Source organism: Castanea sativa, chromosome 10, assembly GCF_040712315.1.
Source record: "Castanea sativa cultivar Marrone di Chiusa Pesio chromosome 10, ASM4071231v1".
Lineage (NCBI taxonomy): Eukaryota > Viridiplantae > Streptophyta > Magnoliopsida > Fagales > Fagaceae > Castanea > Castanea sativa.
Window position 1 is genome coordinate 1833622 of NC_134022.1, and position 23148 is coordinate 1856769.

General features: G+C 34.2%; 1 protein-coding gene across 2 annotated transcripts; it reads left to right on the plus strand.

The window, feature by feature from the left end:
- The first annotated feature begins 81 nt into the window (after positions 1-81).
- On the plus strand, positions 82-16491 carry LOC142613700 (glycerol-3-phosphate acyltransferase, chloroplastic). Of its 2 annotated transcripts, none has more exons than XM_075786160.1 (13): positions 82-558; positions 3149-3246; positions 5303-5389; positions 5508-5605; positions 8201-8258; positions 9691-9792; positions 9885-9946; positions 10048-10158; positions 11535-11613; positions 13222-13341; positions 13418-13531; positions 13711-13862; positions 16074-16491. In XM_075786160.1, exons 1-12 carry the CDS (start codon positions 261-263, stop codon positions 13843-13845), a joined length of 1362 nt encoding a protein of 453 aa, XP_075642275.1. In that variant the 5' UTR covers positions 82-260; the 3' UTR covers positions 13846-13862; positions 16074-16491. The 2 variants fall into 2 exon arrangements, with proteins under 2 accessions (XP_075642275.1, XP_075642274.1); XM_075786159.1 differs by having other exon boundaries at positions 174-558; positions 13708-13862.
- The last annotated feature ends 6657 nt before the right edge of the window (positions 16492-23148 follow it).

Genomic DNA, 23148 nt, shown 5'->3' on the forward strand with positions numbered 1-23148 from the left:
GAAAAAAGCACGTGAGCCCGCCAATCACAATCCTAAACTCTATTCCCTATGGTCTATTATTAGTCTCCCAGAGTAAGTCCCAGTGGTAGTAGTATCAACTCACTCTCTCTCTTTCTCTCTCGCTCTCTCAAATTTCAATCAAATCTTCAAACTTCAATCTTCACACATAAAGCAACCTTTTAGAAAGTAGAAAACAAACCAACAAAGCTCTTCCCCAATTTTTTTCCTCTCCACAGAAAATAAAAAAATAAAATAAAAATATGTTTATCCTCTCTTCTTCTTCGCCAACCACCACATTCTTCATATCCACAGCCACAACCACACCCACACCCAAAGCTAGGGTTTCTTTCTCTTCTTTTGTTTCTTCTTCTTCTTCTTCTGTGCGATTCTGTACTCGGAGACAACCAATTCCGTCTCTCTTTCATTCTTTTAAAGCGAGTGCCATGGCGGAGATGCTTCAGGACAAGGAGTCGCCGGCGCCGCCACCCGCAGCTACTACTTCTCCCGGAGAAACCAGTAAGGACTCCCGCACATTTCTCAATGCCACCACCGAACAAGGTTCGCTCTCCTCTTCTATTTCTTTACTTTCTCTTTTTGTTTTCTGCTGAGAAAAATGTGGTGGTGGGAGTTAAACGAAGACTGAGATTCCTAATTGCTTTGTTTGTTCTTTACTCTCACTTCTTGTGTTCCTTTCTTTTGAGAAAAATGTGCGATTGTGTTGTGCTCTACTTTTTTTTTGTTAGTAGCATCACTGCCGTGTACTATCAGTATCGTTTCGAGTTCTTATCAACAGTTACGCAACTAAATGCGTAACTAACAAATAATTGATTCTGGTTATGGTTTAGTTATCATTGTCCAGAGATGACGAATTCATATTCAGTTCCTCTTAGTTTCGTAAAATAGAATGCATTTTGAAATTCACATTTTGAGGCATAGGAAGAAATAAAAGATATGTTGAATTTTATAAGTATATGCTACATCTTTAAATTTTTTTTTAAAAAAAAGCCTAATATGTTAAGTGAAGATGAAGAGATTTTGTTTGAAAAGTGCAATCGTTACACCGATGTTTTTTGATTTAATGAAGAGATATGTTTCTAGAAATGCGCCGGTGTCTTATCCTATCAAAATCTATGTAAATCCTATTTCAAGCCTACCTAAAGAAACACGATTCCCTTTTGAATACTTCTTATACATTGTTTATTGCTTTTTAAGTATAATCATGATTACGATACATGTCTATATACTTAAGAGGCCGTGCTATTTAAGTTAGTAATTTATGTATATCTTAGCATGTGTCCAGTGCCCCAAGATCGCTTAATTTGCATTTCTCCATAATGAGTGGTCCGGTAACAAGGGGCCATTTTTTGAGTTGATGATTTTTGAATTCCAAGAGGGTAAAGAGAGTTTTTAGTACGAGTCATTGGTTCTTGAGTTCTGCTTGGATTTTATGACAGATGAGAGAGAAAGAGAGAGACTTTTGAATTAAATGACATTTATGCCGGAGAATTTTTCATGTGGGTTTCAAAAGGGGATGAACTTCCACTTGTCAGAAAATATTTTGCTATACTTTCTACTTTATGAGTCACACTTTGTTGTATTGTGTATTAGTGGTTATTGTAATCATGGATATAAATCATTGTATGCTTTAACATTTTGTAATACTGTCCTAAATTGAAATATAGGACTGAGAAATCGATGATGCTTATAGAAAAAGTTGGTGATAGGTGATATCAGACCTTGCTCTATTTGTTTTTTATTTTTTTTTTAATCCAAAGCTTGCTATTTTGTAGTGGATGTCAGGGAAATGTGGGAATAAACCTATTCATGTATTTACATCTTCAATTATAACTAAGAAAATTATTTAGAACAAATACAGCCTGTAAGTTGGACCTTACATTACTATTTTTGGGCATGGATCCTATTTTATCCTGAATATTGTCTATGTTTGGTTATTTTTTTAACCATAATTCAGGCTGACGATTTACCCAATAAATTAAGATATATATATATATATATATTATTTATTTATGAAGTTTGTCTTTTACAGTGGCTGCACATATCATAACCATATTTGTTGGGAATACATTGAAGCCTGTTTCTGTAACTGTTGTACCATGCGCTAGGGTCTGAGACTAAAACGTCTAAGGATGGTTTATTGAATCTTGACTTCTACCAGGCTGATCCATGTATTCAATTATGGATTTAGAGGCCTGAAGAAAGTTGACCTTTGTTTGCTTTTCAAAAAAAAAAAAAAAAAAATTACTGTCCCCATCCTCTAGGCCTTATTGGTTGGGCTTCTCCGATGGTGCTTGAGCTTTTAATTAGCAAAAGCTACTTGTAGACTGTTTGGTAATTCAAGGGTGTTTTAGTTTTTTGTCGATTTCATAAAGCAGCTTGGTCTTTTCAGGTTTGAAAACCAGATCATGGCTTGCTTTTTTAAAGCAGTTGCAACTTCTCGAGCCCTCCCAACTGGCCCTTACGCTTATTAATTTTCTCTCGGTTTGTCATGATAACACGTAAAAATGGAAAGTAATGAATTTCTAACAGAGGTTAGACAAGGAAAAAAAAAAGTAAAGAAGGGAGGTTCATGAAGCCAACTTTGTTCAGTATTTTGGCTCATCGAGAGCTGAGAATAAATAAGGGGACAGTTTAAATAATCATTGATTAACACTATTTGATATCTATCTAAGTTATTCAGGACATAGAAAAATTCAAATAACTCATTCACAATAAATGAATAGAATGCTCTTGGGTATGAACATAAACTGCTTATCCTGTCAGTTGTGAATGCACTTGGATTACCTGGGTTTTGAGGGTTGTTACTAGCCTGGACAATGCGGTTCTTTGTGATTGGCATTGGAGATTTGGTAGAACTGATAAACTAGCCCATAAGGCCTCTCCTTTGTGTTTTGTTACAAGTCAATAGCCATCCATTTGAGGGTGAGGGCTGTGGAGTGAAGCTTGATGGAGCTCAAAGAAACCTTTTCATACTACTATCATTCATGGATGGTTAAAGTGGATGCTAGGTGTTTTTGTTTTTCTTTTCTAGATTTTCTGGTCTCTGTTTTTTTGTTGTTGTTGTTGTTGTTGTTGTTGTTGTTCTTATCTCCTACATTTTTTAATGACTTATGTTGAAATTTATCTGCAGAGTTGCTGGCAGGAATTACGAAGGAAATAGAAACAGGAAGACTGCCTTCAAGTGTTGCTTCGGGGATGGAAGAATTGTACCACAATTATAAAAATGCAGTAAATAAATCTATATTCCTTAACTCATTTTTGACAGATTACATTCACATATGTTGTAGAACCACTGGTATTTTTCTTTTCCTTTCCCATTATGTAAACTGCATAGGCATTATGTCTTGACTTTCTTCCTGGGAAAAAGAAGTTTACGGTGGTATAATGTGTACAACTGTTCAGTTGTACATAATTAAATATGCAATCTAATTTCTATCTTCCAGGGAAAAAGAAGTGTATGGTGGTGTACTGTGTACAATTGTTCAGTTGTACATAATTAAATATACAATCTAACTCCCAACTTTAAGATAGTTTACAGCTTCTAGTTTGTTGCTTATAATTGGAGCAAAATACTGTGCAGTCGTGAAAGAGAAAATATAAACACTTCTTGATTCAAATGAATGCTTGAATGTGCAATTAAAACTTCATAATAGAGTATTTTTCTTTTATTCACGTTCACTTGATTAAAGAAAGTACTTTCTATTCTGGCTGACATTCTGTGGCCCTTATATGTGTGTGACTGCCTTCAACTGTTGCTTTGGGGATGGAAGAATTGTTCCACAATTATAAAATGCAGTAATAAATCAATATTCCTTTGCTCATTTTTTACCGTATAAATTCATATATGTTCTAGAACCACTGGTATTTTTCTCTTCCTTTCCCTTTAATTAAAATGCATAGGCATTATGCTTTAACTTTCTTTCTGGGAAAAAGAAGTTTATGGTGGTATACTGTATGCAATTGGTTAGTTGTATATCACTTAACATACAATCTAACTCCTATCTTCCAGGGATAAAGAAATTTGTGGTGGTATAATGTGTACAATTGTTCAGCTGAACATAACTAAATAAGCAATCTAACTCCTATCTTCCGGTGATAAAGAAGTGTATGGCAGTATACTGTGTACAATCGTTCAGTTGTACATAACTAAATATACAATCTAACTCCCAATTTTAATATAGTTTTCAGCTCTAGCTTGTCGTTTATAATTGGAGCAAATACCATGCAATCATGAATGAGGAAATAGTAATACTTCTTGATATTAAATGAATGCTTGAATATGCAATTAAAACTTCAAAATAAAGGGGATTTTTTTTTTCCAAGTTCACTTGATTAAGAAAGAAGTCACTTTCTATTCTAGCTGACACTCTGTGGCAGCCCATATGTGTGTGTGCGGGTGTGCACAAATAAAATACTTTTTACATAACATTAAGGCAAATATGCTGTGATTGATATATGGAGAACATGCAAAACAAGTTTAAAACTTCAAATAACCTAAAAAAAAGAAGTTTTACCTGAAAGATGGTTAGTACTTATTAGAAAAGCTGGACCTAAAGTCTCCCTCATCATTCTACACCTTCTTCTTTTTTACTGTTTTTGTCTATGTTTTCTGTGTTCACCATCATGAACACCTGTTTTTGTAGTTTTTGTTCTTTCATGATGAATATAAGTCTTATTACTTATAAAAAAAAAAAAAACTAATGAGGGTAAAGGCAATGACAATCATGGTTTTTAAAAATGATTCACCCCTGTAATTATAATATCCATATTTAATCAATTAGGATAATGTCATGATCAGTTCCATAGTTGAAGCTTCTGTAATGCTACTTTTTTATTGTAAATTGTCAAATATTTGATAATTTATGTGACCTTGACTGCTGTACCAATGATTGTTCTCATTATCTTATCCAAAAAAAAAAACCAATGATTGTTCTCATTATTTTGTTGCACTTAATGCTACTTCTTGTTAATATTGTATATTGGTTTCATGCTTTATTGTTATTTAAAACTTCTGAATGTTGGGGAACATGCAATTGGTGTAGGATTATTTTTCAAATTTCCTTTACAAGGACAAAGACAAATTTTCCTCATTTAGGGTTTTATCCTGCAAGTTTAATATACTGATGTACCCTTGAACAATATGCTGTGTTCATGAGCCATAGCTCAAATTGTACCTTTCCCTGTTTTAAGAACAGGTGGAAGGTTAAGGACCCAATCGGTGCTTATGTAACTTACCGATAATTTAAAAAAAAAAAAATTAAATTTGTGAGCTGTCATGTTTCAGGTTTTCCAAAGTGGAAATCCAAGGGCAGATGAGATAGTACTGTCAAATATGGCTATTGTGTTTGATCGTGTGTTCTATGATGTTGAGGTAATTTTTAACTATTTACTCTATCATTATGTAAATCTTTTTTTGATAAGTCAGATATTGGATACAAGTTATCAGTTTTTATGAATCCTTTGTATGAAATATTATAGTACTTTTTCAGGACCCTTTTGTCTTCGAACCAAATCACAAAGCACTGCGAGAACCTTTTGATTACTACATGTTTGGTCAAAATTATATCCGTCCTTTAGTTGATTACAGGTGAGGTGACAACTTTTATGTGCTTCTTTCCCCATCTGGTTTTGTTGACAAATCTTGATTTTGTTTTCAATCAACTACCTGAAATTGAAGACTTCACTCGTTTTATGTTTTTCTACACATTCATATCAGTAATATGTCATTCTTCTATATTAATATGCATGCGGTTGAAGTACATGTGGTCTTTAAGTATGATAAACAAAGACGCTTAATGTAGAAATTACTTGTTGGGAGCTATGTCTGATGGCTATAAGATCTTAAATTAGTTCTCGTTACTTGGGAAATGGTATTGTTGAGTTATTATTTGAGTATGCTTAGGATCTTAAGTGGATCAAGTTCATATATATGTATTGAAGTACATAACTCATGTATGCTATTTGCTTCTTATTTTATTGCTTTCTATGATCAAGTAATGAGTTGCACATTTGTTCACCTCCTTTTTAATCTCTTACTATTTTTTGTTTATTTCATTATTTTTTGTTTGGTTGGTTTTTTCTTTTTTGGTGTTAATTGTAACTATCCACTTTAAACAATGAGGTCACTTGCAATGTCCACTCTAAACTATACAGTTTTGTGATCGACACTTTAATTTGAGATTAATTTGTAATGTCCACTCCAACATCCATCTCCAATGTTAGGATTAGCAAATTAGTGGGCACTAAGGTGAAGAAAACAAATTAATGGGAATTGCTTTGTTAATTTTGACATATTTCTGCAACTCATGACCAAACCAGCCCATTAATTTGTTATTTTTTAATGTTGATTTTGGATGGTGAAATGGAAATTGCATATTAATATCAAATTAGGGTGTTATTGCAACAATTTCTAGTTTAGAGTGGACATTAGAAGTGTCCCCATAGTTTAGGGTGGGTTCTGTGATTAACCTTTTTTCTTCTTTTGGATTTTTTTAAATTTTTTATTATTATTATAGACAATAAGAATATTATTGATGAAAAAGAACAATGTGTTTACAATTGTAAACTCACTGCCCTTGAAACAAAAACAAACAAATCATAAGGAAAGTCTAATAGAGATAAGGAAATCAGACAGGGAACTACAATGCGTAAGACCCCAAATACGAGACCACTCAAACAAAGTCCTAGCAAGCAAGTTCTTCAACATATCTATATGTCTCTCAATGTCCTCAAAAGTTCGGGCATTGCGTTCCTTCCATACTAACCACATAAGACATGCTGGTACCATATTCCAAACCTCTGAAGAGTTAGTTCCCAACCAATTCCTCCAAGCAGAAAGTAGAGAAACAATAGTATCCGGCATCACCCACTGAACCCCAAACATAATAAGGACCTCGCTCCACAAAGCAGATGCAAACTGACAATGAAGCAAAATGTGATCCACAGTTTCCTCATCACACCTACAAAGACAACATCAATTAACAAGGGGCAAATTCTTCTTAACAAGGTTATCTATTGTAAGAATCCCACCCCTAGTAGCAGTCCATAAAAAGAAAGATACCCTTTTAGGTACCTTTACACACCAAATGCTCTGCCAAGGGAAAGAAACAGAAGGGGCTTTCAATAAAGCAATATAAAAGAATCGCACATCAAAAACACCACTGCGATTCAATTGCCAAATCAAGATATCCTCACCCTCCCCACTAGGTATCCTGGCAGAGACATGCTCATAGAAAGAATAAAATCTCCGCAACTCCCATTCATTAAAATTGTGACGGAAAAAGAAGTTCCAACTCCTACCTCCCCCGTCTGGTTCATGTCATAAGTATGACTAATCCAATGTGTTGTTTAGATAACAGAGTGATAATGTAGCAGCTTTGTATTTTTAAACTCCTTAGGATTTAGACCGATTCTAGAATGCTTAGAGTGCCCATATTTGTGAGCATGCAAGCATTTAGATAAATACATATTGTGATGCCTCTTAGTTGTCTTAAAAAGGTACAACAAAACTCAAAAGCTGATGTTGCTTGGTTGTGGTTTGCATGTCTTGGTAGTGGTTTTGGGATTTGAATATCTTCCATCTGCACATTAAGGGTCTGTTTGGAAACAACTTATTTAATTTTTTGTTGAAAACTTTTTGTTGAAAGTGTGCTAATGTATACTTGTACCTTGAAAAAATTTGAAAAAGTGAGAAAAAAAGGAAAAAAGTGAGGTTTTAAAAAACTGTACATAAAGTTAAAAGTTAAAATCTAAAACTTAAAACTGATGCCAAACTCACCCTAAGTAGGCTTCTGTCTAGCTTTCTCATCATAAGAGTGATCGTTGTAGTATGCGTAGATGTCGCATAATCTCAGATTCACGCTAGATGATTAAGTTGGAAACAGTGAGTCCTCCTGTAGATCTTTCCTCTGATTGAGAGCTAATTGTCTATTTCTGTATTCCATCACAGCACTGTACTCAGTTTCTCATCTTTAATTGTTGTAAAAGTTCGATGTTCTCTTTTCTTTCAAGTCTTCTGTTCTTATCCTGCTTACTTATAATGGAATTTACTGGAATAATTAACTTGTTATCTAATTCTGAAACCGGTGGCTACTGTTTTGCAATCAACATGTATTGAGACTTCCATTTGCTTTGGGGCCCCTAGTGTTTTACCTTAGCTCTGACTTGATAGTCTTTGATGCAGAAATTCATATGTTGGCAACATTTCCCTTTTCTATGAAATGGAAGAGAAGCTTCAGCAGGTTCCTATTTTCAATATTCCAGTTTATTTTTGTATACGCTGCAGCTAATAGTTGAATTCTGTTCAGTCATCTCTTTCTTGCCAAGTTAAAAAAATGTAACTTCCTCCTAGTTTGTTGTGCTTATTTTTATGTGTTTGTATGGGGGCTGTTTAAGCTAGAAAGTAGATGTGCATGCTGAAGTCTTATAGATGATTTTGGGTTTAATGAACACAGGGTATGTGCATAGCTCCAAAAAGAAAAATAGAAGAAAAATTCAATGTGGTCAGTGTTTACTTTTTATCATGTAGTGTTTTTGAAAAGGAAATTTTTTAGGCAGGCTACTTCAATAACTGAACCAACATGATAACTTGAGGAAGCGTAGGCTTATTGTTATTTTTTTTTTGAGAACCAGGCTTATTTTTATTGACTGGTGTTGCATATGTAAGAGGGCAGGGGATTCTATTAATCATTAACTCCTGCATTGCCCAATAGCCAGAGAGTTGTGGGGTATGGTATTTACACTTTTAAGGGTTACTTGGGTTATGCCAAAGGATGTAGTGGAGCTTCTAGTTATCTGGCCAGGCAAAGTTAGAAAACATAGAAATGGGGTGATATGGAATATGGTCCCCCACTGTTTGATGTGGGGTATATGGAGGGAGAGGAACGCACAGATTTTTGAAGGAACCAAAAGATCGATTCAAGACTTGAAGATTTCTTTCCTACAGACTCTATTAGGGTGGACAAATGCATTGGGTGTCTTCTTTTTTAATTCTTTATCTGATATGCTTGATAGATGTAGTTTTACGCTTCTTAGTTTTTTTATTGATCTCATACTTTCTTTAGTACACGTCTTGTTTGCTTTGTTTTTTTGTATTTGTTATTTCTATTAATGAAGTTTATTATTTATCAAAAAAACTGAACCAACATTAGCTTTTTATGGCAGGTTTTGTTTAGTTCCACTGGTCTATGGGTTGATTGTGTTATGAAATTGAGAGCTGTTCTTGGTTGGTTAGTTTGGGGTTAAAGGCTTAAACTGTCCAAAGTAACCTGGTGTGAGTTGTATGGGGGACTTTCATAATTAGAATCTTTCTGCAATGTGTTTCCTTTACTATTCTAGGCAATGAGACTAAGGCTAGCATTTAGCATTGATGCTAGCTGTCCCAATTGCTTTTGTGCATTAGTTGTGTGAGATTTGGATGGTAAGAGTGCCTAGATGTTTCTCTGGTATGCTGCATGCTATTGCTAGCTGTCTGAACCAGTCCATCAATGCCTGTTCAATTGATGGGTGAAGAAATAGAACATCATAAAGAATTATCTGCTTGTTTAATGGCCTGTCATATGTGCTTATTTTTAAAGTATTTTTTATGCTTGCCAGTATTTGATCTTCAAATATTTCTTGATGTAGAAGTGGCTTTTTTGGGATGTAATAAGTAACTCTTATAATTGATTGCAGGGTCACAATATTGTCTTGATGTCAAACCACCAAACTGAAGCTGACCCTGCTATCATTGCATTGTTGCTTGAAGCAACAAACCCGCGTATTGCTGAGAACATGGTGAAACTTCTCTTTTCCCCTTTCAAATACAGATGCCATTGTTGTGCATTTGGAAATGTTGGCATAACAAATTTGTACTTTATATACTGCAGACCTATGTAGCAGGGGATAGAGTTTTAATAGATCCTCTTTGCAAGCCCTTCAGTATGGGAAGGTGATTTTGAAGTTTGTAGATATATCATATAGTTATCATGCTCCAGTTCCCATTTAAAGTTTCATGAATTTTATGTTATCATCCTTTTTAAATTTTCCTAGGAATCTTATATGCGTGTACTCAAAAAAGCACATGACTGATGTTCCTGAGCTTGTTGAGATGAAAAGAAAAGCAAACACGCGAAGTTTGAAGGAAATGGCTTTGCGTTTAAGGTATCTCTATTTCTTTGCTCTGTTTGTCTGATTGAAATCATGGATATGATATCTGTGCATATAAGGAATAAGTACAACTGGATGTTATTTCTGGTCATCATGGGTATCTTTGCCATTTATATTTTTTACTAATTTGTGTCTTTCTTCAGAGTAAACCTTATATATATATATAAGTAAGAGAAATTTTATTGCAAAAATGACTACTTCATGCAAAAAGAGGCACAAAGTGGCTAAAAGAATTATAAACAAAAAATTATGTACAATGAAATGAAGAATCTATAAACATTGGAATGGAATCACTATAGGTGAGTCCCCAAGCATGAGACCAATCAAACAAAGTTGATGCAGGAAGCCAAAATTTTATTCTTTAATTTGCAATTAATTTTGTTTTTGAATTTGGTTATTAATGTTCAAGGTTTTAAGGGATTTAATTAGATGTTTTCCGTATTGGTGTAATGTCTAATTCCTATTTAATTAGTACTCCTGTAATCTAGAAGAGGCAGATGAGTTTGATTATGAATTTTATGATGAGTTAAGAATATTTCTCCTCCTTTGTTCTCTTTGTTTGGTGGTGAAGCCTAGGATTTGTTTTGTTTGTTCCTTTTATTCATATTTTATCTCCATTTTCCTACTTGTTCTGCATCAAAAATCCCTACGAGCAAGGCTAGGAGCTGATCCCCTGTAATCTCCAAGCCCTCAAATGTATGATTATTATGCTCCCTCCAACTGATCCACATCATACGCAGCAGTGCCAAATTCCAAATGTTTGACGTTTGACAATACTTCCCCAGCCAGTTCCTCTACCCAACCAAAAGATCAAACACCCTCTATGGTAAAACCCAAGAGACACCAAAAGATCTAAAACTAGAACTCCATAACTGGTAAGCCCCCTCACAATTAATCAAATGATGGTCAACAGTCTGCCCACTACACTGGCACTTACAACACCAATCCACTATATTTTCTTCATATTTCATTCAATGAAGTGTAATGTTTATATGATTAGCACTCCCAAATTATTTGAGTTAGTTTTGGAATTGTTGAGTAGGTATAAGCAATACACTTTCACCCACACACACCTTCACACATACTTTCTCAGTTGATTTCTATCTTTTGGTATAACGATCTCCTTTTTGTCCCTTTATGGCTTTATCTGAGCTCATCCTGATCCTTCAACTTGGAGCATATAATTTTTTACTATTGTTTATAGAAGTAGGGAAGTTACTATTGTTTCTCGAGTGTCTAGATGTTTATTGTGTTCATTCTCTTATATGACTTCAATACAGAGCATGCTTCTTAGTTTGATGGTTGATTTTCTATAAATTCTGGAAAATCTCCATTCTGGTCTTCTATCACTTAGGTGCTTCCTGATACAGGGGTGGATCACAACTTATATGGATTGCACCGAGTGGTGGGAGGGACCGACCATATCCTAACACAGAAGACTGGTATCCAGTAAGTTTTTTCATCTTCTATACTTTTTTGCGAATGTTTGTTTGGGTTTGTTTCTCATGCCTTTTAAGATACGTCTAGGTAAAAATATATTGGAATTTAATGTCAGTTTCATTGTGACCCTGGTAGGATGCCGAACAAGGTTTGTAAAAGTTGTTTAGGGATTTAGGAAGAAAAGCAGGATAAACTCTATGTTTCACCACTTAGGGTTGCTTGAAATCACCACCAAGCCATTTGAAAATTTCAATGGAAGTTTCATGAATCAGGTCAAGCTCTCCGCATTGGGGTAGAATTGTGCTTATATATACTCCAAGGACTAAACTCTTAACACTAATTGATGTGTGCCAGAGCCCAATTATTGAATTATGAAAATAACATTGACTCTAGTAAATTAAATAGAATAGTAGTAGCCTAATTAGCTATTTTTTTATGAATAATAAATTTGTATTAAATAAAAAAAGAGTCTGTCAATAGACAAGAAATATACTAAAGATAGCAACCAAGTCAAGAAAATGACCAACTACCAATGAAAGTAAGAAAATTAGAACATGAATGGTTGAATAACACAGCCATTCAGTCAAACAAAGCATGCAGAAGGAATAGTTTCAACTCCATTGAAGGCCTCTCTAACCTACAAATGCTTTATGATAGTCTAACTAATTATACCTAAAATAAATTCCAATGGACCAATAGTAAAAATACAGTTAACTTCCAATATAAAATTAAAAAAAAAAAAAAAAGTTTATGCAGTCCCCGCATCATTCAACTCCCTCCACAATTTCTGTTCCCTTGTTGAAACATTGCCAAACTCTGTTTCATTCCATTGCATTAAATCTGATTTTAGCACTTTAAACTTCATGGCCTAAATATAACTAGGAGTCCTCTGAAAACAATAAGCCTCCCACCAAGACTTCACCTTTTCCACAAAACCCTCTACTTTTAACCACATGTTTTCGAAACGAAAGGGTCTATGCCTGTGTTATTGATTCCCTCCCTCTAACAGAATAGGAAAGTGATCTGATAAAACTCTGGGTAACCTTCTTTGATAGATGCAAGTAAAGTAATCCCCCCAATGATGGGAGAAAAGAAAACAATTGATTCTAGAACCTGAGGAAGAATTAGACCAAGTGTAAAACCCCAAATATGAGACCCATCAAACGAGGTCCCAACTAGCAAAGACTTCACCAGATCTAATGGGCTCTTAATATCTTCAAAAATACATTTATTATGTTCCTACCAAATTAACCACATGAGACATGTTGATACCATATTCCAAATTTTTGAAAACTGTTTCCCCAACCAATTCCTCGAAGCAAACAGTAGAGAGGCTAAAGTCTTGGACATCACCTACTGAATCCCAAACAACAAAAAAACTTCACTCCATAAAGCATGCCCACAAAGTTACAGTGGAGCATAAGATGGTCCACAGTTTCCCCATCACATCTACACAAGCAATCAATTAACAAGTTAATATGTTATTTATCTGGCCAAAGAAGTTCGTTCATATATATATATATATATTTGGAGTTCTTTTTGTATGACATGTTATCCCCTTTATTTCCATTTTTTGTAATGTCATTAAATTCTTCTATACTGATATAAGGGGGTCAGGCACCCTTTGATACTTCTTCAGTGGACAATATGAGAAGGCTAGTAGAACACTCTGGTACCCCAGGGCATATATATCCTATGGCATTATTGTGCCACAACATAATGCCCCCTCCACCCCAGGTATCTCTTTGTCTTTGACTTGGCATCTTCTCTGTTATATTTTTTGTTTGCTGTGAAGAATATTTGTTGTTTCCAGGTAGAAAAGGAAATTGGAGAGAAAAGAGTCATCTCATTTCATGGGGTTGGATTATCAGTGTCACCAGGCATCAGCTTCTCTGATATTGCCACTGCCTGCAAAAACCCCGAAGAGGTTGGTTCCATTTAGTATACTGGTCTTTCTCTTACCTGGTTTAATATATGGTTCCTGAAATATACATTCCATTCAGTATACTGGTCTTTCTCGTATTGCTTTCCAAAGAGCTTCATGCAAATTATTTATATGATTTTATTTTGATTGATTATTAAAGAGCTGGCTGTTCACCTCAGCAGGCTAAGGACCTATACACACAAGCTGTCTATAATGTCGTGATGGAACAATACAATGTGCTCAGATCTGCTATTCATGCCAAACAAGGACTGGAAGCATCTACACCAAGTGTCTCTTTGTCACAGCCCTGGAATTAGTTAACCTTTTTAATCAGGTACCTTAGCTTATTATTATTATTTTTTTGGCAAATATTTTATTAGAAGGTAAGGAAATTGTTCAAGTACACGCAGGTAGGATACTAGAGAGATACCTGAAATCACATATAATTGGGTACTTAAATCTTTTTAAGTTCATCAATTGGGTCCTATGCACGAAGATTTTAGTTTAATGAAACAGATGCTTTCATTAAGGCTGCGTTTGTTTGGACTGAAAACAGTTTCAGGAAATCATTTTCCGCGTTTTCGTATGTTTGGCAGCCACGGAAAATTCGGTCAACGGAAAACCATTTACAGTTTGACCGGAAAATCAGCCCTCTCCAACGGAAAATCATTTCCACTTTGATTTTACCTTCAAACGGTTTCCGGAAATCACACTGAAGAGAGAGCTCCTCACACAGTCCAAAACTCATCTCCAAGCTCACCTCAGCCAAACTCGGCCCGGCCGCCAAGCTCGGCCGGCCCAAACGCCGCACAATCTCGCCATCCGAGCCGTGCCTCGCACCGCGCGATCCAGCAAAGACCGAAGCCTCCACCGCGCGATCTCGCCTTCGCCGTCCATCGCGCGATCGAACCTCCGCCACGTGTCTCGCCTTCGCCGTCGATCGCGCGATCGAACCTCCGCCATGTGTCTCGCCTTCGATCGCGCAATCGAAGCCTCCGCCGCCGTCGATCGCGCGATCGAAGCCTCCGCCGCCGTCGATCGCGCAATCGAAGCCTCCGCCGCCTTCGATCGCACGATCTCTCCTCTCTCTCTCTCTCTTCCTTCTTCTCTCCCAAAGTTGATGATTTTTTTTTTTTTGGTTTTGTTTGTTCAGTGTTTATCACAGAAAAGATTTTTATATATTGATTGGAAGCTAAGAAAATGTGAGAAAATGTGAGAAAATGTGAGCAACAAATACAAAATGCATTTTCTATAATATTTTCAAGATGACAACCAAACACCTGAAAAAAAATTTCAAAGTATTTTTTCAAATGTTACCAAACACCTAAAAATATTTTCTTTTCCCGAAAATGTTTTCAGCTGAAATCATTTTACACCCGGAAATTATTTACTGCCGAAACAAACGCAGCCTAAAGCACAAATACTTCCATGAAAATGGGTTTGTTTACCAAGAACAATATTGAAGATCAAGCTGGAATACTTGTGGTCATTGTCTTTAATATCATTGCTTGTAAATTTTTAGCCCTTGGGAGTATTTAATATGGCAGATATATATTGGTGAATATTTAATTTAGAATGATCAAATAAAATTTATCATATACCCTTGCATTCTAGATTTGTCAAATATGAACTGATGAGGACGGTACACCTTATGGGTTTCTTATTTAGTTAGATAGTTTAGGATTCCATTTTATTTTGAGTTCAAATAAGGTTTTGATGATTAGATAAGGATTAGCCTTTTTTTTTTTTTATAGGTGATAAAACTTTTATTAAAAAAACTGAACATCATATTCATGATAGTGAATACTCTGAACAAGGAAAAATACAATCAAATCAAGAGCTAAAAGAAAGAGAGTAAAAACTCAGACAAAGAAATACAACTCGTACAACCCCAAATACAAGACCAAAGAAACAAAGCACCGAAAAGAAACGACTTTAAGAGGTCTAAGGGTCTCTCCTTGTCTTCAAAAAAGGGTTAGCCTTTTAGATTGTTATCAGTTTAGAGTTAGTTATATGGTTTATGAATTTTTATTCCTGCTCCTTAGGTGCTGATGCCTAAGTTTGTTTGTTTGGTTGTTTTGTTTGTTTTTTTTTTTTTCTTGGTGCTGATTCCAAGCACCCCTAAGTTTTTATCTTTTAATTTTCTTGTTCTTTTATTTTCTCTTGATTGTCCTGCATCATGAACTGAGTTGACAAGAGATGTAAGAATTCAAAATTGATTGGAAGTAATTCACACCCTTTGCAAATCACTTAAAGCATATGTTAAGAAAATGCTATTGCATGATTTATTTTTCTAGGGATGTTTCTTGGCTGGAATACTCTCTCTCCCAAGCCTATCATAATTATTATTTTAATTGTAATGGAGGATTTTTATATATATATATATATATATATATATATATTATTTTTCTTTAATCTCAAACCTTAAGATTAGAATTGCTAATGGGAAGCCAGTCCATACAGAGTTAGGGAGAAGTCATAAGAAACTCTACATTGTAGCTGTTCTTTTGTTATATTTTAATTAACTTCCTTGGTTGTGTTACAGGCTACGACCCCTATTTTGAACATACTTTTGTAATTCAACCAAATGGCCGCTGCCCCATTAATACAAGCATGCAATGTGAAAGGTAGCCCTACATCCATGTCCCTTGATTACTTGATGGATGTTTGCCACACATCACCTGGTCTTTTTTTTGGGCATATGTTTGAGTAGAGATGAATTCATCAGAATCCGGTACTGTGATGGAAGTTCAAAATTTCAGCTTCAGGTACCAAGGGTGAAGCACAATTTCCGGTGTTGTTGTACAGATCTGTGATAGGCAATTTACGTGTATAATTTGATCAAATTTTATACATCATATCTTGTATTCAAACTAGATGCACAATTTTCCTCTTTCTTTCTCTTTGAATTACACTATCTTGAACTTTTCACAATAAGGTCATTATCTGGAAGTAGTTGAACATGTGCTCAAGAAGCAAAGTTTTTACCTATACGGCTATTCGCCAAGCATGATTTTGTATAGAATGAGTTGGCTAGTTTTCTTAGTGGAAAGATGGGATGACAGATAAAGTGAGAAAGCCACTAAATTTAAAGCCATGAAAAAAGAAAGAGAAACTATAATTGGGCACATGAAAATGGATGTAAATACTATTTTGGTACTTAAATTTTATCAAAATTTTGTTTTTTGTTCCTAAATTATTGAAAAATTTGTCACTAAACCATTGAAAAAAATTTTTTTACAATTTGATAAAGTTTAAGAACTAAAATAGTATTTTACTATTTTAAATCATTTTAACTTGACGTCTTGATTTTGAGGGTATTAAAGGTTTGCAAAGTTAGTTTAGGCAAAATCATGTCTTAAAACTGAAAAAATAGATTCAAAAGTTTAGGGAAGATATTAAACACCTTACTATGTTCATCAAAAGATGGTATCTAATTTGTCTTTTTTTTTTCTTTGGTAAAATTAATTAATTAATTATTATTATTTATTTGCCCTCGGGGCACATGTCCCATTATACCGTGCATGTAGAGTGGTGCAGGTGGGATAAGATTACTGGTTTTGATCTGCTTGGATTTTATTTTATTTTATAATGTTTTGCAGAGGATTTTGATCTGCTTGGATTAGGTGAAAACAAAATATATTCTTGCATTTTGAAAATATTTGTAATAGTGAGATATAAGAAAGTCTATCAAAATATATATGAAATTTCATTGTAACTCGAAGCATCCTCGCTTTTAAAAAAGATATGGTCTGTCTTATGATAAGGGTTGGATTTAGTGTGTGTTTGGATAAAGATGAAAAATAAAAATTATTTCACTATTCAATTTATTTTTGCTATTATTTATGAATTTCACTGTACTTTTTAGCATTATTCATGAATCTTACTGTACTGTTTCAATTAACTTTTACTTTTATCTACAGTACTTTTAGTAATAATTTTTCAGTTTCAGCAAAATAAGCTGTATCCAAATACACTCTTAATCTATTTTGTAAGTACACAAGGATGTGTATCCCTATGTTCATTATTGCGGTTATGGTATAACTATTTCAAATTCTTCCCATGGAAAAAAATGATAGCATGTTGCTTTATTTTGGAGGTGGAAATCTTAAAGCATTCTTTACGTAATCCATTAGCACCTCTCATAAGTTTTCCTCGAAAATAAACTTTTATTGTATTGACGCTTATGATATCATCCTCTTTGCCATGCAGAAATAATTCATCTACCATTATGAGTATGACCTTTACTACAGTCATGTTGTCCAAGGTCCATGGATCAAATTATTTCATGGAGAATCTTCATGCAAGATGTTTGTCACCTTGAGAAGAAGTTTTTTTCTTTTATTTCCTTAGTGAAAGACGTTATTCTACCCTAAAGTAAGCCCCTCCACTTACCCAAAGTCAGCTGAACAATGAATGTAATTAATGCAATCGCCTAAGGCCTCCAAATAAAAGAAGACTCTCAATTAGTAATTTTGCATCTCAAAAAGTAAGGAAAATAGATTTTAAATAAAAAATTTTAATAAATATTATTTAATAAATATTATTTAATAAATATTTATATATAAAAAATACCCCCTTCAAATTTTCACTTAAGGCCTCCAAAGTTGTTGAGCCGGCCTTGCACTTACCAAGAGTTCATCTTAAGGTGTAAAAAAGAGTTCTCACATTCCTTTCTTTTTTCATCTCTCCTTATTTTTGTTTTAGAGTTAAAATAGGTAGGAATTAAACACTCGATTTTTTGTTTGTACAACAAAAGATTTAAGATTAGATGATTGATACATGTATTTCATGAATGCTCCCTCTTTCCAAAGATAGTATAGGGTATCCCGTCTACTGGGCTAGATTGTATTCTTGTGCATGATGTACCTTCTTAATCTTCAATAATGTTTATGATCTTTCAAAGGAAAAAAAAATCCTAATTTGACAAATAGATTGAAGAAACTTATGATTTTAGTTGAAAAAACTGAATTATTATTATAGAAATTGTGTACCCTATTATAGAAATTGATTTTTTCCTCCGGCCTAAACGAGCTAATTGCACAAGCCAGTTTGTTTGCTTTTGCATATTAGAATTAGAATAAGCGACTCTAGTTGAGGTTATACCATAAAATCAGCCCAAAAGGCACTTTTTTTTTTTTTTTTTTATTCCCAAAAGACTCAGTTATTTTGCTGAGATGCACAATACAGACGTACAAATTTTTTAGGGGTGTGCAGCTACCCACCAAAACTAACCCGACCCAATCCAATCCAACCCATCGGGTTGGGTCGGTTTTTAACGCTTGGTAGGTTGGGTTACAAAAAAAATTTTGATAGCGGGTTGGGTTGGGTTTAGGTCATAAAATTTCAAACCTAACCCGAACCACCCATATATTTAATATATATTTAAAATATATTATATAATTAATAAAATTTTAAAATAACTAGCTCTTCTTATCCTATATAAAAATCAATTAATTCACATAAACCTTAGTAAATTATTATTATTGTTTAGTCATTAGTGTTACATTGATACTAATTTTTGGGTTTTTTGAATATATTTATATTTATATTTTTTTCTATTCAATTTAATAACAATAATAATAAATTTGTCCAACCTATGAGTTCAACCCCGACCCATGTGGGTTGGGTTGGACTTATGTAATGAGTTGGATTGAATATTTTTTGACCCACCGTGATGGATTGGGTCAAAAACTCCTTTTAACCCGACCCAACTTGACCCATGCACATCCCTAATAGTTTTTTGGACAACTTTTGATAGCTTTTGACAATTTTTTTACTTCTTTTGGTAATTTTTTTTGACAATTTTCTTAATTTTTTTAAATAAGACAAAAAAAAGAAATGTTAACATGCAGTCGAATTTTTGTTTGTACAACAAAAGATTTAAGATCAGATGATTGGTACAGGTGTCTTATTTGCCTTTTGTCTCTTCTTTTTGGTGTTTGTTTCTTATGTAAAAAGGAAGATCACATGCACTTTCCCCATTGCATTTTCAAAATTTTTAATACCATTTTTTAAAATATGTCTTTGTGTTCGTGTCGGCATAGATTACAAGACTAGTAAGCTAAGCAGGAGACAGCGTTTCATATTAAATTTATAAAAATTATATATAAAAAAAAACATAAATACAACTCTGGCCCCCATGTAGGGCTGATACGGTTCCTAGTCAAGGCATGGCTTTGTTTATGTACTTAATATTATTTTATTATTACAATTTGTTTTGTTAATGTTGCATGAACGAGGCTTTCGAATCATCTCACATTCTCATGCCATCTTCTTCATATTACAGAATTACAGATACCAATATTTATACACCATATCACGCTGTGGAGTGTGCCCTATGCCTATGCGGTCTACCAATGTTCACTCCCATTTTCTATTACCACTTTTGTCCTTTCATGTTGCCTATGCATGAACTATGAAGCTCTGTTCATTTTGTTTTTATTTTTTTTATTTTTTGAAGAAGATTGAAGGTCTTAGATTAGGGGTTCTTACAAATAATAATGACAATATCTAACCAACAACAACAACTCGCTAATAAATTGGAATTGCCTTGACTTTTATTGAAGCCCCTCAATCACAATGAAGCCGACATTTATTTACTTTTTTATTTTTTATTTTGTTTTATGTAGCTATAGGCAGTTGTAGAGTTAAGATTTTAGTATAGGAGAGCAATATTAAAAAAAATATAGAACCTAAAATTAATTCCAAAAAAATTGACTAATACAAATAACAAAATAATGTAGTGAAATAAGAGAAATAGATAACTATAAGTGAGAAAACAAAAAATATATATAGATAAGCTTTCGTATATATTCAAGTGGTCATCATAATCTTAAGTTGATATCTCTTAAATCTGTACAATTGTAGTATAGCAAGCTTACATATATATAACCTTAAGATGCTTGTTGAGTGTCTTAGAATTGCTTCATTAAAACCTTGCAAAGGAAAACCTAATAAGAAAAAACTTTAGCAAAGGGAAAAGAGTACAATCAATACATATCCTTTAGAAAATTTACTTTCCCTCATGAGTACATAAAACTTTTACTGTTCATGATAAAAGATCCTTAAGTATGCGCATGCCAATGCCATGCACTATCTTTTTAAAAGTCGCAATCGATAATGGTTTAGTGAATATATTAGCCAAATTATCACATGATTGTATCTGCTTGACAATCAAAATCTTTGCTCTTCTAGAGCTCATGTGTATAAAATGAATTTTGTGCAATGTTCTTGGTTTTATCACCTTTGATATAGCTTCCTCTAATTTGGGTGATACAAGCAGCATTGTCTTTGAATAATATCATGGGGCTATTTTTGATTGATGATATTCCTCATTTTCACGAATATGTTGAATTATTAATCTCAGCCAAACACATTCATGGCTCACTTCATGAATTGCAACAATCTCTGAATAATTTGAGGAAGAAACATAATTTTTTTGCTTAACAAATCTCCATGAAATAACAGTATTGCTATAAGTAAATAAATATCATGTTTATAATCAGCCTTTGTGTGGATCAAAAAGATAACCCACATTAACATATTCAACTAACTGTGGATTTGATCTATTTGAATAAAATAATCTCAAATCAGTTGTCCCAGGAAGGTAATGTAATATACGCTTAATCTTATTCTAATGTCTTTGAGTTGGTGCAGAACTATACCTTGCCAGTAAGTTAATTGCAAATGCTATATTAGGTCATGTGTAATTTGCAAGATATATCAACACGTCGAATGCACTTAGATATGGTACTTTAGGACCAAGAGTTTATTCACCATCTTCTTGTCGTTGAAAGAGATATTTCTTGATATCAAGTGACTGACCTACTATTAGAGTGCTTAAAGGACGAGTTTTATCCATGTAAAAGTGTTTTAAGACTTTTTCCGTGTATGTAGATTGGTGAATAAGAATTTTGTAAAGTTGAGATTTCCAATTCTTGTATGTTGGCATTAATTTTGTGTTAAATTTGATTGTAATTCTATTTATCATTTACTTGTATTTTTGTGGGATTAAATATAATGGGAATAATGTTCAATTTGGTGAATAACTGTGAAGAGCAAGGGATTTCTCGACTTGCTTGTAATTGGCTCGTGACTGCTGCAACCCGCAAAAGGCCATGTGAGGATCACATTTTGGAAGTTCAAACGACTCAAGTGTTAAAGGCAACTTGCGACTTGCTTGCAACTTGGCCGACTTGCAATTAACTTGCAAAATGCTACTGACAACTTTTTTATGTGTGTTTCCCTCGTCTCTTTATCCGCACTATAAAAGCCCACATTATCCATAAAATCGTTAGGAGAGTTTCAGAGAGAAAATTTCAGAAATTCATTAGAGAGTTAGAGATTGCAAACCAACAATCATCTACACATTTCTCTTTGTTTTCTTCACTCTTTTACCTCTCAAATTCCATATCCTATGAGAGGAACTTAGCCCAAACGCAATCCACACCCATTCAAAGTGTAGAGAGATGATTTGGAGCATTTGGGAAGTATTGAATTTATGCTAATCTTTGGTAGGAGCAATTGGTGATAATTGCAGGATATGAGAAGCTAGCAAAGATAAGACTCAGTGAAATCCGTTGGTAGCTAAGTCTTGGAGGGCTCAAGTACAGTGGATAGACTAGGTTTGGAGGATCTCTTTGTATTCATGTACTCCAACTGAGTTGCTAGTGGATTAGTTTGGCTTGAAGGGCCATGGAAAGGTTTTTCTACCGAGTTCTCTGGTTTTCCTCTTTGAAGCAAATCGCGGTGTTATCTTGTTGTGTCTTTCTTCCCTTACTACTTGTGCATTTACATAATTGTAAATAATGTTTATCCATGCACTAGTTAGTAGTTTTGGTTCATTTGCATTTACTACTCTTATTCCGTATTGTTTAGAGTAGATTAAAAGCAATTTAATCGTAATTTTAAAATTGGGGGTCTAAACTCATTTTAGTATTTATAATAATGATCTTTCAAAATCCAATTGGAAGATGTTCAATTTGTAGTCCAAGACAAAATTTTGTCTTACCAAGATCTTTCATCTCAAAAACATTCTTTAAACAATTTGCTGCTTTTGTTAGCTCTTCTGGAATTCCTACAAGATTTAAATTATCAACATATACTATAATAATAACAAATCTATATTCTAAATTTTTTATAAAAATGCATGGACAAATTGGATTATTCTCAAATACTTCTTTCAATAAATATTCACTGAGATGATTGTGAGGATACTTCCCCAATTAATCGGATTTATCCGCTTTGGGGAGCCAGTCCCTCACGGTTTATCGGCTCGTCCCCGAGTGCAGGCAGGATTTTCACCTCGACCAAGGGCTGGCCTTGTAATCGCAGGCTTGACACCAAGTCCCACATCGGTTAGAGTTCCCTCCCACATATGGTTTATAAGCTTCTGGAGCAACCATATGTGTACCACTACAACACATGTGTTGTAGTGGTACACATATGGTTGCTCCAGAAGCTTATAAACCATATGTGGGAGGGAACTCTAACTGATGTGGGACTTGGTGTCAAGCCTGCGATTACAAGGCCAGCCCTTGGTCGAGGTGAAAATCCTGCCTGCACTCGGGGACGAGCCGATAAACCGTGAGGGACTGGCTCCCCAAAGCGGATAAATC

What these genes read in the sequence shown, in the direction of transcription:
- LOC142613700 (XM_075786159.1), top strand. Translation starts at nt 261, where the DNA reads ATGTTTATCCTCTCTTCTTCTTCGCCAACCACCACATTCTTCATATCC. An exon ending in CGCGTATTGCTGAGAACATG is followed by an intron (nt 9,793 to 9,884) that starts GTGAAACTTCTC and finishes TATATACTGCAG; the next exon opens with ACCTATGTAGCAGGGGATAG. An exon ending in CCTGCAAAAACCCCGAAGAG is followed by an intron (nt 13,532 to 13,707) that starts GTTGGTTCCATT and finishes TGTTCACCTCAG; the next exon opens with CAGGCTAAGGACCTATACAC.